At 61.0% G+C, this 13286-nt stretch overlaps 1 protein-coding gene across 2 annotated transcripts; it reads left to right on the top strand.

Moving 5' to 3' along the window:
* The first annotated feature begins 8227 nt into the window (after positions 1-8227).
* Positions 8228-11661, top strand: Gadd45b (growth arrest and DNA damage inducible beta). Of its 2 annotated transcripts, XM_078033337.1 has the most exons (5): positions 8228-8370; positions 9806-9962; positions 10052-10153; positions 10506-10728; positions 10980-11661. In XM_078033337.1, the coding sequence occupies exons 2-5, from the start codon at positions 9919-9921 to the stop codon at positions 11091-11093; spliced, it is 483 nt and encodes a 160-aa protein (XP_077889463.1). In that variant the 5' UTR covers positions 8228-8370; positions 9806-9918; the 3' UTR covers positions 11094-11661. The 2 variants fall into 2 exon arrangements, with proteins under 2 accessions (XP_077889463.1, XP_005332060.1); XM_005332003.5 differs by lacking the exon at positions 8228-8370 and having other exon boundaries at positions 8385-9962.
* The last annotated feature ends 1625 nt before the right edge of the window (positions 11662-13286 follow it).

A 13286-nucleotide genomic window follows, 5' to 3' on the forward strand; every position in this document is an offset into this window, starting at 1 on the left:
CCAGAGTCCTGTCTCTTTCATTTGAACTCACTAGTTCATTTCCATGTGTCCAACCTCTGTTCCGAAGCTAGCGTGCTGGTCGCCTGGCTGATGGGACCTGAGTTCTGGGGTCTGCCTTTGGGGGTTCCAGATTCCGGAGCCTGAGTGTCAGAATGCAGGAACCTGGGTTGGAACCTATAATCCCAGGTGCAATCGGAGGTGGCCAAGGCCGGGCTGGTGAGCCTGGAGGGAAGTACCCCCTGTGTGCGGTCAGAGAGGCGGAAGAGCGAGCGGGACACACATGATCAGTAGCCAAGCAGGAAGAAAGGCAGGGACCACCTTGGGAGTGTGCGACGGGAGCAGGACTTTTAGCAGGAGAGGGGAGAGCCCTAAACAGTGAGGACAGCCACGGGGAAGACATTAAAGGAGGGAACACGCGTGCTGCCACACCTGTGTGTCCATCAGCTGGTGCTACATAACAAGCAGCCCCCAATACACACGCATGCACGCCCGCGGTGGTCCTGGTCAACAGGGTCAACAGGAAGGGGTGAGTTCAGTGCGATAAAATTTTGAGAGGAGAAAACGCATTTGTCCTTAGAGGAAACTGTCCTGTTTATCACTGTTGCTGGTCTCTGGGCCCCATTCACACGCTCCCGGGTATCTCAGCGAGTGTGTAGGGAAATGAGAGCGTGGGTAGGGCGGGTCCCAGCTGAGCTCAGGCCCTGGGTAAGGGGGCCGACGGGTCGAGGCAGCGCACTCTTATGTCACCGGCACACGGGTCAGCAGGAGGAGCAGCTTCGCTGGGGCTGGTGGCTCAGGGCTGCCCCCACTGTCCACACTGCTGCGGGACGTGCTCCTGGCCAGGCTGGGCTGAGAGCTGCAGCCCCCAGGGGCCTCCTCGCGTTGGTCATCACAGGGAAACCCACCAAAACCACCCAGAGTTCCCCCGTGAGACCAGGCCACCAGCGGGGCCACGGGCAGCCCCAGAGACTGGACGCAGGAGGGTCATCCCCTCTCAAAACAAAATAATAGAAGGTGCTGGGATGTGGCTCAGGGTCGGGCGCCTGGGCTCTGACCCCTCGGGACAGAGATAGAAACAGGTGTTTTGAGTCTCACGCCTCCGGCCACGGCGGGGGGCAGCGTGTGTAGTCAGAGCCTCCAGGACACGGCAGGGCCAGGGCGTGTGCACAGCAGTGTCACCCGGCGCATGTGCACCCATGTGTCTGAGTGCATTCACGTGTGTGCGTGTGTGGAGGTGCATGTGGGGGGCACACGTGTGTGTGCGTGTGTGAGGACTGGGTGTGAACACAGGACTCATGCGTGCTAGGTAGCAGCCACCACTGAGCTCCACGCCAGCCCTTTTTGGGTGCAGCCGCCCAGGCCGGCCTTGAACTGGACCCTCCTGCCTCAGCCTCCAGAATGGCTGGGGTGACAGGTGTGGCCACTACACCGGGCTCCCCTTTCTCTTTTTATAAAGCCACCAGGATCCGGTGGGGGGCTCCACACCTATCACCTCAGTGACCTTGTCCAACCCTCCTCGCCCCGGGGCCACCTCTGAACACTGTGGTCAGGTTGAGCTCCTCCCTCCTGACCACAGCAGACTGGACTCTGCTCAGACCCACGGAGTCTGAGGGCAGGGCGGAGCGGATGGCCCCTGTCCAGTGCCAGGGCAGGGGGCTCTCTGGCTCCAGGGAGAACCAGTTCTTCCTTCCATCTGGCCTTCACCTGGGTGGACGAGGCCCACCACTCCAGGGAGGCCCTCCCCAGTTACGGCGTCACCTGAACCCCTCGCAGACACGTCTGGAACCATGTTGGACCCAACTTCTGGGCACCCGTGGCCCAGCTGTGTCAACACGTAAAAGGCACTTGGAGGGATTTTACAAGTGTGGACGTACAGGAGGTTCCCGCCCAGCCTCCCCAAGGCTGGCCTTTGTCCCCAGCTGCTGGGAGGTGACCTCTAGGCCCCAGGAATGTCCCTCCTGATGGGTATGTCTCTGTTTGCCTGGAGTCTGTGGCCTGGGACAGTCCCATCTGACAATAGGAGGAACGAGGGTTGGGGCCCTGCTCTCTGGGGACCAGCCTCCAGGCAAGAGCTTAGCCAGGCAGGCCGTGTGGAGGCCGGCTGGGCTTCCCTGCTGGGGAGGACTCCTGGGGACAGTGACCAGACGCTCCCCCGCGGGACCCTCCCGGACTTGGCTTGTGCCTGGCCTTCCTTGGCCAACTGGAATTTGTATCCTGTAGCCACAATAAAGCCGTGAACATAGATGGACCATTTTTCTGGGCGCTGAGGACCTGAGGAGTGGTCGTGGGGTCTGTGAACTCGGTCAGCTGCGCTGAATGGAGGGCCCAGGGAAGCCCTGGGCCCTGTCTGCAGAGAGAGACCCTCCGACCAGGCAGCCGGTCAAACTCTGCACATCCACAGAAATCCAGATTGTCAGCTGAGCATGGCAGCCACATGTCATTCCAGACGCTCAGGAGGCTGGGCAGGAGGACGACACGTAGGAGGCCAGCCTCAGCAATCTGGGGAGACCCTGTCCCAAAATAAAAATGGCTGGGGATGTAGCTGAGGGGTGCAGGGCTTGCAGCGTTCTGGGTTTCATCCCCCATCCAGGAGAGAAGCAAAGGGAAGAGGAAATAAAGGCAGAAGCCGGCTGGGGTTGGCTACGTGAGAGGAGCTGGGTTCCATCCTCAGCACCCCATGAAAGTGAACTAACTGAACAAAGGTGTGGCGTCCCACTACAACTAAAAAATATATTTAAAAAAGAGGGCTGGGCTGGGGCTCCGGGGCACAGCGCTCGCCGAGCATGTGTGGGCCCTGGGTTCGATTCTCGGCACCGCATCTAAATAAATAAAGTCCATTGACCACTAAAGAAATATTAAAAAGAAAGAAAGAAAGAAGCCGGGCACAGTGCCACATGCCTGTCATCCCAGCTCCTGGACAGGCTGAGGCAGGAGGATCTCAAGTTCACGTCCAGCCTCAGCAACTTAGCCAAGACCCTGTCTCAAAAAGAGAAGCCGCCCCGTGGCCCACAACTGCCATCCCAGTGGCTCAGGAGGCTGAGGCAGGAGGATCATGAGTTCAAAGCCAACCTCAACAAAAGTGAGGCCCTAAGCAGCTCAGTGAGACCCTGTCTCTAAATAAAATACAGAATAGGGCTGGGGTGTGGCCAGTGGCCGAGGGCCCCTGGGTTCAATCCCCAGAACCAAGGGGGGGGGGCAGCCCGGAGGACTGTGCCTCTGCGGAGTGGAGTCCATCCTGGCGTCCTGACACCTATAACGCAGCGTCCTCTGGACTCTGACCAGCTGTGACACTGTCCTGCTCTCCTCGCTGATGGGTGGCTGGGTCCCTCTCCGACGCTGTCCCCTGGTGTGTCTCTGGGAGGTCCTGCCTCTCCCTCCTCTAGGTCTCCAAGGGACCCTGTAATGCCTGCTGGGACCTGGAGTGTGTCGGGACTCAGCCTCGGGCCCCAGGCACAGGGCAGAGGGAGGCTGGGCGGGGCTGCCTGCCCACAGGGGCTCAGCGGTCACTCTGGTGGTTTCAGTGCTGAGAAGAAAAACCAGAGGAGGAGAAGCGCAGCCGCTCGGCAGCAGGAGGCCCGCTCACCGCCCAGCACAGGGGACCGCAGAGGAGCCGGGTGTGAGGGCCGGCCAGGGGAAGGCCAGGGTGGGGGGCGATGAGGGGACACCGGCCAGGACAGGAGGACGCATCGGAAGGTCTGCGGTGTGCCGTATTTCTGGAGGGCGGTGGCGGAGGGACTAGGCACAACTTGGCTTTTGGAAGTGGCTGTGGCAGGGAGAACCAGGGAGTGGGGGGTTAGCTTAAGGGTGTCCAGGGAGGGAAGGGGGACTTCAGGTGGCCACAGAGGGGAAGGCATGAGGAACACCTAGGCCAAAGCCATTCTCAAAACACCATTTTGAGTAATCCTTCCCACGACCTGACTTTCCCATGAAAAGAAGGAGTTCAGAGAGGTTAAGTCACCAGCTCAAGGACACACAGCCCAAGGTGGGCGGAGGTAGGAGGGTGTCCTCTGATGTCTCCCAGCGCGAAGGGTCTCAGGCGCAGCCTCTCCCCGGTCCCCAGGCAGTCCCCCAGCGGACACTGGCCCAACCTCCAGCCCCGAGTCTCCCCACTCTGCCCTGTAAGGGCGCCTCAGCCTCCCAGCGCCAGGCCCCGCCAGCCACCCGCCACCTGGCAAGCCGCTCCCACCTCCTCCAGCCCTTCCTGCCTTACAAACGTCTGGACCTTCACAGGATGAGTCACCCCCACCCGGAAACTTCTCCTTGGGGACAGGAATCTCGTCTTGTTCATTTGTTCAAGAAAACATGAGGTCACAGCCCACCCTTCCCTGCTTCAGACTTGCCAGTGGCTTCCTGGCCACACCCGGAGGCCCACCCAGGCTGGCCCCCTCTCCTCCTCCCTCCTCACCGGGTCCCAACACAACCCCGTCTCCCCCGCCCCAGGGCCTTTGCGCAGCTGTGCCCACGGCCCAGAGTGTTCCTCCCAGAGCCTCTCGAGCCTGGCTTTCCCCAGCCACCGGGTGGAGCTCAAACGTCACCTTCCCAGAGGGGCCACCCTGACCCCCTAGACGGAGCCCCATGCCCCCCCATGAGTACCACATTGAGACGCCAGGGCTCCAAGCTCTTTGTCTTGCAAATTCAAAGAAGGAGATCCAGGGCCGGAAGGGGCAGGGAAGACACAGGATTCACTCCTCAGGGAGGGGTCCCAAGGAGGTGGCCCGGGTGGCCAGGGTGGCTGCCATCTAGAAGTGTACATGGTCAGGCTGGAGGGGACCGAGGTGGCCTGACCGCAGGCTGGAGGCGTCACAGAAGGGGGTCTCTGAGTCCAGTCGCAGCAGGACCCCTGTGTCCTGTCCTCTGTCCGGTCGGGGGCTGCTGGGGCCACTTCATCTCAGCTCTGGCTCCAATAGCGCCTGGGTCGCGAGCGGCCACGCGCTGCCAGCTCCTGGGGTGCTGGGCCTGTCTGCAGACCCCCTTCCTGCCCTGCTCAGAAGCTCCCACCAGGGTCTGAGGTCAGGTGGCGCCTCTCGTGGACGGCCCCCCGCAAGGAGGGAGGAGCCCACTGGACGCCCTGGACACCGGGACCTTCCAGAGACGGTGCCCACGTCCGTTTCGCAGAGTGAGGGCCACACCGCTGGTCGGCAGGAGCCGGGACTCGAGCCTGGGCAGGCTTCGCCCCAGGACATCCCTCCCGTCCTGGTCAGCGCCGGCTGCTAGGAGGCCGCCCTCCCCACTCCGCAGCCTCCAGACCCGGAATGACTTCTCCGGGCTCTGCAGCCGAGCCCAAGGTCAAGGGCCCCCCAGCCCGGTCCCACGAGGGCTCTTCCTGGCCGATGGCCTGCTGGTGTGTCCTCGCAGCATGGAGGGCAGCCAGCTCTGGTCTCCGTCCCTCTTCTTAGAAGGACACAGGTCCCATCCTGAGGACTCAGCCTCGGGGCCTCGTGGACACCCACGTCCCTCTCCGGGCACCCCGGCGTGGATCTGGGGGACAGAGGAGGACGCTTTCCTCCTGTGAGGTGGCGGGCCTCCACCTCTGCAGCCCCTCTCCAGCCCCACCCCAAGGGGCTCCTGGCCCTCCAGCCCCAGCCGCCCCGCTGCGGGCACCCTGCCTCCCCCAGCAGGTGCCATCTGTCTAGCAGGGGCACCCTCAGCTGGGCTGGGTGGCACAGGCCGGGTCTTACGCACCAGGTAAGGGGACAGAGTACTTCTGCGGGGGCACCGTGTCAAGGTGGCCCTACAAAACTCAGCCATGAAGGTGAACATTCTTTTTTAAAAAAAGTATTTTCAGGGGGCGGGGCTGGGGCCCAGGGGGAGAGCCCTCGCCTGGCACGGGCCACCGCCTGGGTTCGATCCTCAGCACCTCGTAAGACCAGTAAGTGAAATATCGTGTCCAGCGACAGCTGAGAGCACTTTGGAGATATTCTTTTTAGTTGTTGATGGACCTTTATTTTATTTATTTATATGCTGAGAACCGAAGCCAGTGCCTGGCACAGGCCGGGTGGGCGCCCGGGCCGGTGGGCTCGGCCAGCGCTCTGCCCCTGAGCCCCACCTGGCCCAGGACCCCTTCTGAGCTCTTCTCCTCCCACGGGACTCGCCCGCGGCCCTGGCCCTTGGGCAGCCTGACATGGAGGGTGGAGCAGGGCCTCAAGGGGAACGTCCCTGACCCTTCTCAGGAGCGTCCACAGCAGCCCCAACAGCCTTCCCCAGGCCTGGCCTCCATCCCAGCGGCTCCCGCACCCCATGCCGTATCCGGCCTGCGCCAGCCAAGCCCTGAGCGTCCTAGGCAGCTGGCCTTGCCGGCCGCCCTGACCTATGGTGCCCACAGCCCGATCCCTGTCCAGCCCCTGACAGAGCCTCCCTCTCCCCAGCCCTGCCCGGGCTCTGGCGAGTTCAGAGTGTCCCGAACCAGCCTCCACCCGCTGTGCCAGCCCCAGGATCCCACCGGCGCTGCCCGCAGGGGAAGGGCCCCAGGGGAAGGGCCGCAGGGGCCGCGCTCACACACCGTGGGGTTTTAAAAGGGGCTGAGCGGCTCCATTTTAGCAGCAAGAGATTTCAATTGCAAGACTCCCATTCAGGTGGAGGGTGGGCTTCGGGTCCCAGAGGGCTCCCAGAGGCATTTCGGGGCAGAGACTATGGTGAAACCTCTGGGGGGTGGTGACAACTCCACCCCAGGATCATGCTGTGATGCAGAATTTTCAAAAGTCACCCTCAGGGCTGGGGAGGGCTCAGGGTAGGGCTGGTGCTGGGTGAGGTCCCAGGTTCGCCCCTCAGCACCCACTCAGGGAGAACTCAGCGGTAGAGCACTCGCCTAGCACGGGCGGGACCCAGGTTCGAGCCTCAGCACCACATAAAAATAAATAAAATAAAGGTGTTATGTCCACCTACGACTAAAAAACAAATATTAAAAAAAAAAGAAAGAAAAATTCACCCTGAGGACCAAACTTCTGTGCCCAAGACGAGTGCCTGGCTGGCTTTGCCCCCACACCGGCCCTGGGTCTAACAAAACTTTATTCACAAACGCAGGCATCCACAGTAGTCCAAAGCCAGCCAGTGCCACGGAGGGGCGAGGTGGTCCTTCCAAAGGATGGAACCCTGTCATTCACCCTGGAGCAGAGGGATGTCCTGGCTGACGGGCCACATGGATGAGCTTCCAGGTGTCTTGTGGATGACCACGCCAGTCACAGAAGACAGCACTGTGCCTCCTCTCCACCGGTGGAGTAGGAAACTCCATGCGGATGGAAAGGCCGTTCAGGGTCCAGGGACTGAGGACAGGGCATGAGCCATGAGTCTGCAAGGCATGATGGGAACGCCTACCTGCACAGGTGTTGCTCAGAGGGAGGGCACTTGCCTAGCAGGCACAAGTGGGTAGAGCTGGTGACAATGGTCACACAACATTGTGACCGTATTTTTGGTATGCCAATTTGCACTTAGAAACAGTTGAAATCAGGAACGTTCTTATGTATATTTTGCCGTAATAGTAACAGTAATGATAAAGATTCCCAGGCAATAGTTTGCATATTAGATTTTTTAAACTACTGCATCAGGGCTGGGGATGTGGCTCAAGCGGTAGCGCACTCGCCTGGCATGCATGCGGCCTGGGTTCGATCCTCAGCACCATATACAAATAAAAATGTTGTGTCCGCCAAAAAGTAAAACAATAAATAAAAAAAATAAATAAAAAAAAATAAACTACTGCATCAGCTGGGCGAGGTGGTGCCGGCCAGTGATTCCAGCCGAGGCAGGAGGATTTCAAGTTCAAAGCCAGACTAGCAACAGGAGGCGCTAAGCAACTCAGTGAGCCTCTGTCTCTAAATAAATAAAATACACAATAGGGCTGGGATGGAGCTCGGTGGTGGATGCCGCTGAGTTCAATCCCTGGTACAAAAAATAAAAAATTTTTAAAAATAAAATAAAGCACTGCAGGGGCTGGGGAGGTGGCTCCAGCGGTAGCGCGCTCGCCTGGCATGCACGGGGCGCTGGGTTCGAATCTCAGCACCACATACAAATAAAATAAAGATGTTGTGTCCACCGAAAACTGAAAAATAAATATTTAAAAATTCTCTATTAAAAAATAAGATAATAAAATAAAACACTGCATCTACAAAATAGAAAATAGGCGCCTCATGCCACAGTGCAGGGACCCTCCTCACCTCCCTCACCCCGCCCCGCCCTTCCGGCTCTGCGGGTGCAGGGACCTCGGCGGCCACCAGGTGGCGCCGTCGCGCCTCGCCGCGCCAGGACATTTCGCACCCCCGCGGTGGGCGGCGCGGAGGCGGCGCGATGCGTCAGCTGGACCCGCGGGCCGCCGAACCGAGGGAACCGCGCCGCCGGGCCGAGGCCAGGCCGGAGGATGGCGGGGGAGGGGACGCAGATGTGAGTCACTGGGAGCCCCCGCGGGGCCGTGGGAGACAGTCCCACGCGGGTCTGCCCGCCTAGCTCGTGCAGTGCCTGGCCCGCACGGTGGCTCCGACTGGGCTGCGACAGCCTCTCCAGGCCTCGGCTTCCCCCTTTGCATAAGAAGCAGAGCCTCGGCTTCCCCGCTCCTTGATCCAATAAAGACTCTGCGACACAGGGAAGGGGTCGGTTACACACCACGCCTCGATAAGGGCCACCTGGGGGCGAGGAAACGAAAGGGACCATCATCACTGCGACCAAGTCCCAGTCACTGGCGTGCAGCGCAAACCAGAACCGCGCTCGCCAGGCCTTCTCCCGGGCCCAGTTTCTCCTCGCAGGCGGGTGGCGAGACGCGGTCAGAGGGTGGACCGAGCGGCGGCCGGCAGGGGGCGGGATCCGCCAGCACAGCGCCTCCCCGCCGCGCCACCTGCGCCTCCCACGCGCACCCCACCCTGAAACTTGCCCCGGGTGCGGAGGGGGCGCCCGGTCTCTTCCCCAGGGTGCCCAGGGCTTTGCAGCCCCTGCATCTGGGGACTTCCAGGTGCTATCGCGACCTCCAGATGACATTTATTGAGCGCCGTGTACACTTCAGGCTCCCTCCAGCCCCATGAGGCCGGTGTGCATTGATTCTTTGGGGACAGGTGGGGACCAGAGGTTGCCTTTGCAGCCCCCGCTTTTGTAGAGGCCTCCTGAGAACTACCAAGCTTACGGGGTGCTTATTGTATGCCCGTAATTTTACACCGTGCACCCATGAGGTCGGTGCCGCTTTCCCGAGAGAAGTCAAGTCACCCTGGGTGTGGGGTACCCACGGCCCGGAGAGACCCACCTAATGACCTCCTGGGAGGGATCCGTGTGCAAACTGAGCGCCTTCCCCCATGCGATCCCCCAGCACAGCTTGGAAAGGCTCAGGCCGGGACTCTCCGGGGATAAGGAGGGGATTCCAGGTCCCCCCCGCGCCCCGCCCCGCGAAAGTCCAGGCAACCTCGCGCGCTGGAAATCCCGCGCGCGCCCCGAACCGCGGCGCGGCTGCCGGGAAATCAGGAGAAAACTTCTGTTTTTTTTTTTTTTCTTTTCTGGCACTCGCGGGCTCCCACCCCGCTCCCTCCTCCCAGCTCTCGCCCCCACGTGGGGCATCCTAGCGCAGCGCTCCGCCCCCCCCCCACGGCGGCGGCCAACCGAAGCGCTTGCTGCTCTGGCCTTTGTTTTTCCGCCAATAGAAGGGAAGAGTAGTCTCGTCGTGGCCACGCCCCTGCCTTACAAGTCTATAAAAAGCGGCGCCGGTGGCCGCGGGCTCAAATCGCCAAGCTAAGGTTCGCAACGTGGATCTTCAACCTCGTGGATTATTTCTTGCTGAGGACTTTTGCTGTCTTTTCTTCACCCATTTTTACTGAAGGAATTCTTTTACTTCCCGAAGTTCTTGGACAGTTCCGGCTCCGTGGGAAGGTTTTGGGCTCTCTGGCTCCGGTTTTGCAATTTCTCCTTGGGATTTGTCGTGGGGTTGCGTCCACTGTGGATTATAACTGCAACATGACGCTGGAAGAGCTCGTGGCGTGTGACAACGCAGCTCAGAAGTAAGTAGCTGGGGCCCCGCCGCCTGAGGGGTGGACTGTGCGGCGCTAGGTGGCCCACCCGGCGCTGACTCTCCTCTCCCTGGCTTCAGGATGCAGACGGTGACCGCCGCGGTGGAGGAGCTGTTGGTGGCCGCGCAGCGCCAGGACCGCCTGACGGTGGGGGTGTACGAGTCAGCCAAGCTGATGAATGTGTGAGTCAGACCCCCTTCCTGGGCTGGGTGCAGTGGGGGCGCCCCTCTGCTTTGCAGTTCCCTATGCCCTGTCTCAGGGCTGAGACTTAGCGAGTGTCCCCCCACTATGCATTCCAGATTCCTCTGCTTTTTGGGGGATAGGAGTTGCAGCGTCCTGACATGACAGTGCATGGCTTGCAACCCCCCTTTTGAACGTCCTATTCTCCATATTTTGATACGTGCCCCCCTCCCCAGTCAGCATGCAGATGCCAGTCTCCACATCCTGTAGTTTCTCTTTGCTCTTGCAAACTCCTCGTGCTTGGTGGCCTTTCCATGATCCTCACTTGACTCTCTCTCTCTTCAACTCCCTCAGGGACCCTGACAGCGTGGTCCTGTGTCTCTTGGCTATTGATGAGGAGGAAGAGGATGACATCGCCCTGCAAATTCACTTCACCCTCATCCAGTCCTTTTGCTGTGACAACGACATTGACATTATGAGGGTGTCCGGCATGCAGCGGCTAGCACAGCTTCTGGGAGAGCCCACTGAGGTGCAGGACACCACTGAAACCCGGGACCTGCACTGCCTCCTGGTCACGGTGAGCTGGGTCTCTTCCCCGCCCTGCAGGGCACCTGGGCCCATGTTTGTCAACAAAGTCGGGCTGACCAGTCCTGTACCAGCTCAGGGCTCAGCCATGCTTGGCATGTCCTGTGGGCAGCCCTGCCCCTGGCCTCATCACCCAGGCAGCTATTTTGAGCTGGCCTGTTTTCCCCAAAGGGGCCCCAGGAGAGGGAGTCTCCCCATCTCCTCCTGGGGCTCCCACTAAACCATTCCTTTTTCCTCCCACAGAACCCTCACTCAGACGCCTGGAAGAGCCACGGCTTGGTGGAGGTAGCCAGTTACTGCGAAGAGAGCCGGGGCAATAACCAGTGGGTCCCCTATATCTCTCTCCAGGAGCGCTGAGGCCCTTCCCAGCATCAGGACCTGTTGAGTTGCTGCCAAAAAAATAAAACACATTTGACCCTCCCCCCCAGAACAAATCCCCCAGAACCACCCACCCCATGAGACCATCGGGGGCAGAGTCACTGAGACTGAGGACCAGGAGGGGGAGTGTGCGGCCACCCCGGCGGCTATCCAGGAACAGCGCCAGAGGCGGCCTCGAGAGAGAAGAGGGGACCCAGGCGAGCAGGAGAGGGGACCCTGGACCAGGTCTCCTGAGCAGAAGCTGGAGGGGGAGCTGCTGCCTCCCCCATCGTGGAGGACCTGGACTCTACACTGCAGGGTTGGGTGAGACTTATTGTCCCCCACCCTCCTTGAGACTGTGGCTGACATCTGCAGAACGTGGCTTGCAGGACTGAGGGCCCACACCCTCGCGGGAGCGAGGGCTGATGCCGCGCTGTGCCCTTGAGCTCCCAGGTTGCGAGCGACAGAGACCATGTGTTACGTGCACTCGTTACTCAACCACTGAGAGACTGATGCTCAGACAGATTTTTACTTCTTTGATGGCCTTGTAATAAATTTCTCAAGCCTCTGGGTCCTGGTGTGTATTTTCGGCTTCTGCAAAGGAAGACGGCCCCGCCCCCCGCGCTGCGAGCCGCGGCGCCCTCCCGCCCCCCGCGCACCAGGAAGTGTGACTTAGTCCCCCTTAGAGCTCCCGGCTTTGCAGGAACAGTGCCTCTTCTCTCTGCAGCAGGCGCCACCACCCAACTTCAGCAAATCTTGGCCTTTTTTTTCCCTTCTACCCTGTAGCAATTAAGAGACCGGTTTATTACGAAACCTGGCCGCCGTGCCACCGCTGGTACCGGCCGTCCTGGAGCCTGGCCGAGCCCTGGGCACACTGACGCACCCCGGGGCGGGGGGGGGGAGCTGGCTGCAGCCCCCACAACCCAAGGTCCGGAGGGGTCACGGGGGCACCTGGGACCACACAGCGAGGCGGCCCGAGCTGCCGACTTGTCCCCACCCCCAGCCACCCCCCCAGGGTCGTCTTCCTCGCAGGGCGGCCTCTTAACTTGCACCAAAGGAAAAATAAAATTTTACCCAAAGTAAAATCAACAAGGAGAAAAGGTACCCCAGGAAGTTGGGCCTGGCACCGGGTGCGCTTTGCCTCCCAACCGAAACTGCAAGCCGCCGCGAGTCCTCCCGGGCGCCTCCCCCGCCCCGGGGCGCGCCGCCCGCGCGGCCTCAGTCCTCGCGCCCCTCGCGCCCCGGAACGGGGAGGCCCGGCCGCTGGCCGCGACCTTTCCCCAGGCCGGCGTGGGCGCCCAGGAAAGCCCCGGCGGTCCCCGGGAGTCACGGGACGGGGCGGCCCCGCGAGGAGGAGGGGGAAATCCCGGCCGAGGGGCGGGGTGGGGGGCAGGGGAGGGGTCCCTGCCGGAGATGCAGGCAGGGAGAATGGAGGTGAGCCTTCCAGAGCCTGGGGGCAGCGGAGGAGCTGGGGACCCGAGAGACAGGGGAGTTGGGGGGACCCCCAGAAGCAGCCAGTGAGCGAAGGGGACCTGGGGAGAGCGAGCAGGAGACTGAGAGGCTCCTGGGGGCCTGGGAGGACTGAGGTGGAGGGTCGGTGGTCCCAAGTGCCACGCTTGCCTGCAGGCCTTGGTGGCTGATGCTGCTGGCTCCACCTGTGGCGTGGAACCCGCCCTGTCCTCCGTGACCCTGGCCTTGCACAAGGGCCCTGTGACCTCTGACCCTCTCACCCTGGGCCTCGGTCCCATGTGAACACCACCTCAGGGCCCCAGGACATGTGGGATAGCTGGGCCCCAGTGGTGGGACCCTCAACCAGGGCCAACCTCTCAGGGTCTTGGTCTCCCCTCTGAAAAATGGGGACAATAATCTCCCACTTGACTATTGAGAAAGTGAAACCCTCCTTCTTTGACCAGCTTCAATATTTCATTCCTTCTGTGATCCCTGCCCCTCAGCAGGCAGAGTGACACCAGCCCAGGCCACGCTGCTGGTGTTCACCTGCCACCACACCCGTGGATTCCCGGAATCATCCTCTATCCCCGTCGCCGCTGGGAGTTGGCAGAGCCTGAATGAGCAGGAGAGGGCAGCCTTCCGGGCGAGATGCGTGTCTCCAGACAATATCTTAAAAATTCAAATGAAGGGGGAAATCCGTGGCAAGCAAAATTTCAAAATTAAAAACCAGGACAGGGTGAGGAT

This window comes from Ictidomys tridecemlineatus, chromosome 2 (genome assembly GCF_052094955.1).
Source record: "Ictidomys tridecemlineatus isolate mIctTri1 chromosome 2, mIctTri1.hap1, whole genome shotgun sequence".
NCBI classification, from domain to species: Eukaryota; Metazoa; Chordata; class Mammalia; order Rodentia; family Sciuridae; genus Ictidomys; species Ictidomys tridecemlineatus.

Coding starts and splice junctions, on each gene's coding strand:
- Gadd45b (XM_078033337.1), top strand. CDS start 9,919: ATGACGCTGGAAGAGCTCGTGGCGTGTGACAACGCAGCTCAGAA. Junction 10,154..10,505: donor TCAGCCAAGCTGATGAATGT/GTGAGTCAGACC, acceptor CAACTCCCTCAG/GGACCCTGACAGCGTGGTCC. Junction 10,729..10,979: donor TGCACTGCCTCCTGGTCACG/GTGAGCTGGGTC, acceptor TTCCTCCCACAG/AACCCTCACTCAGACGCCTG.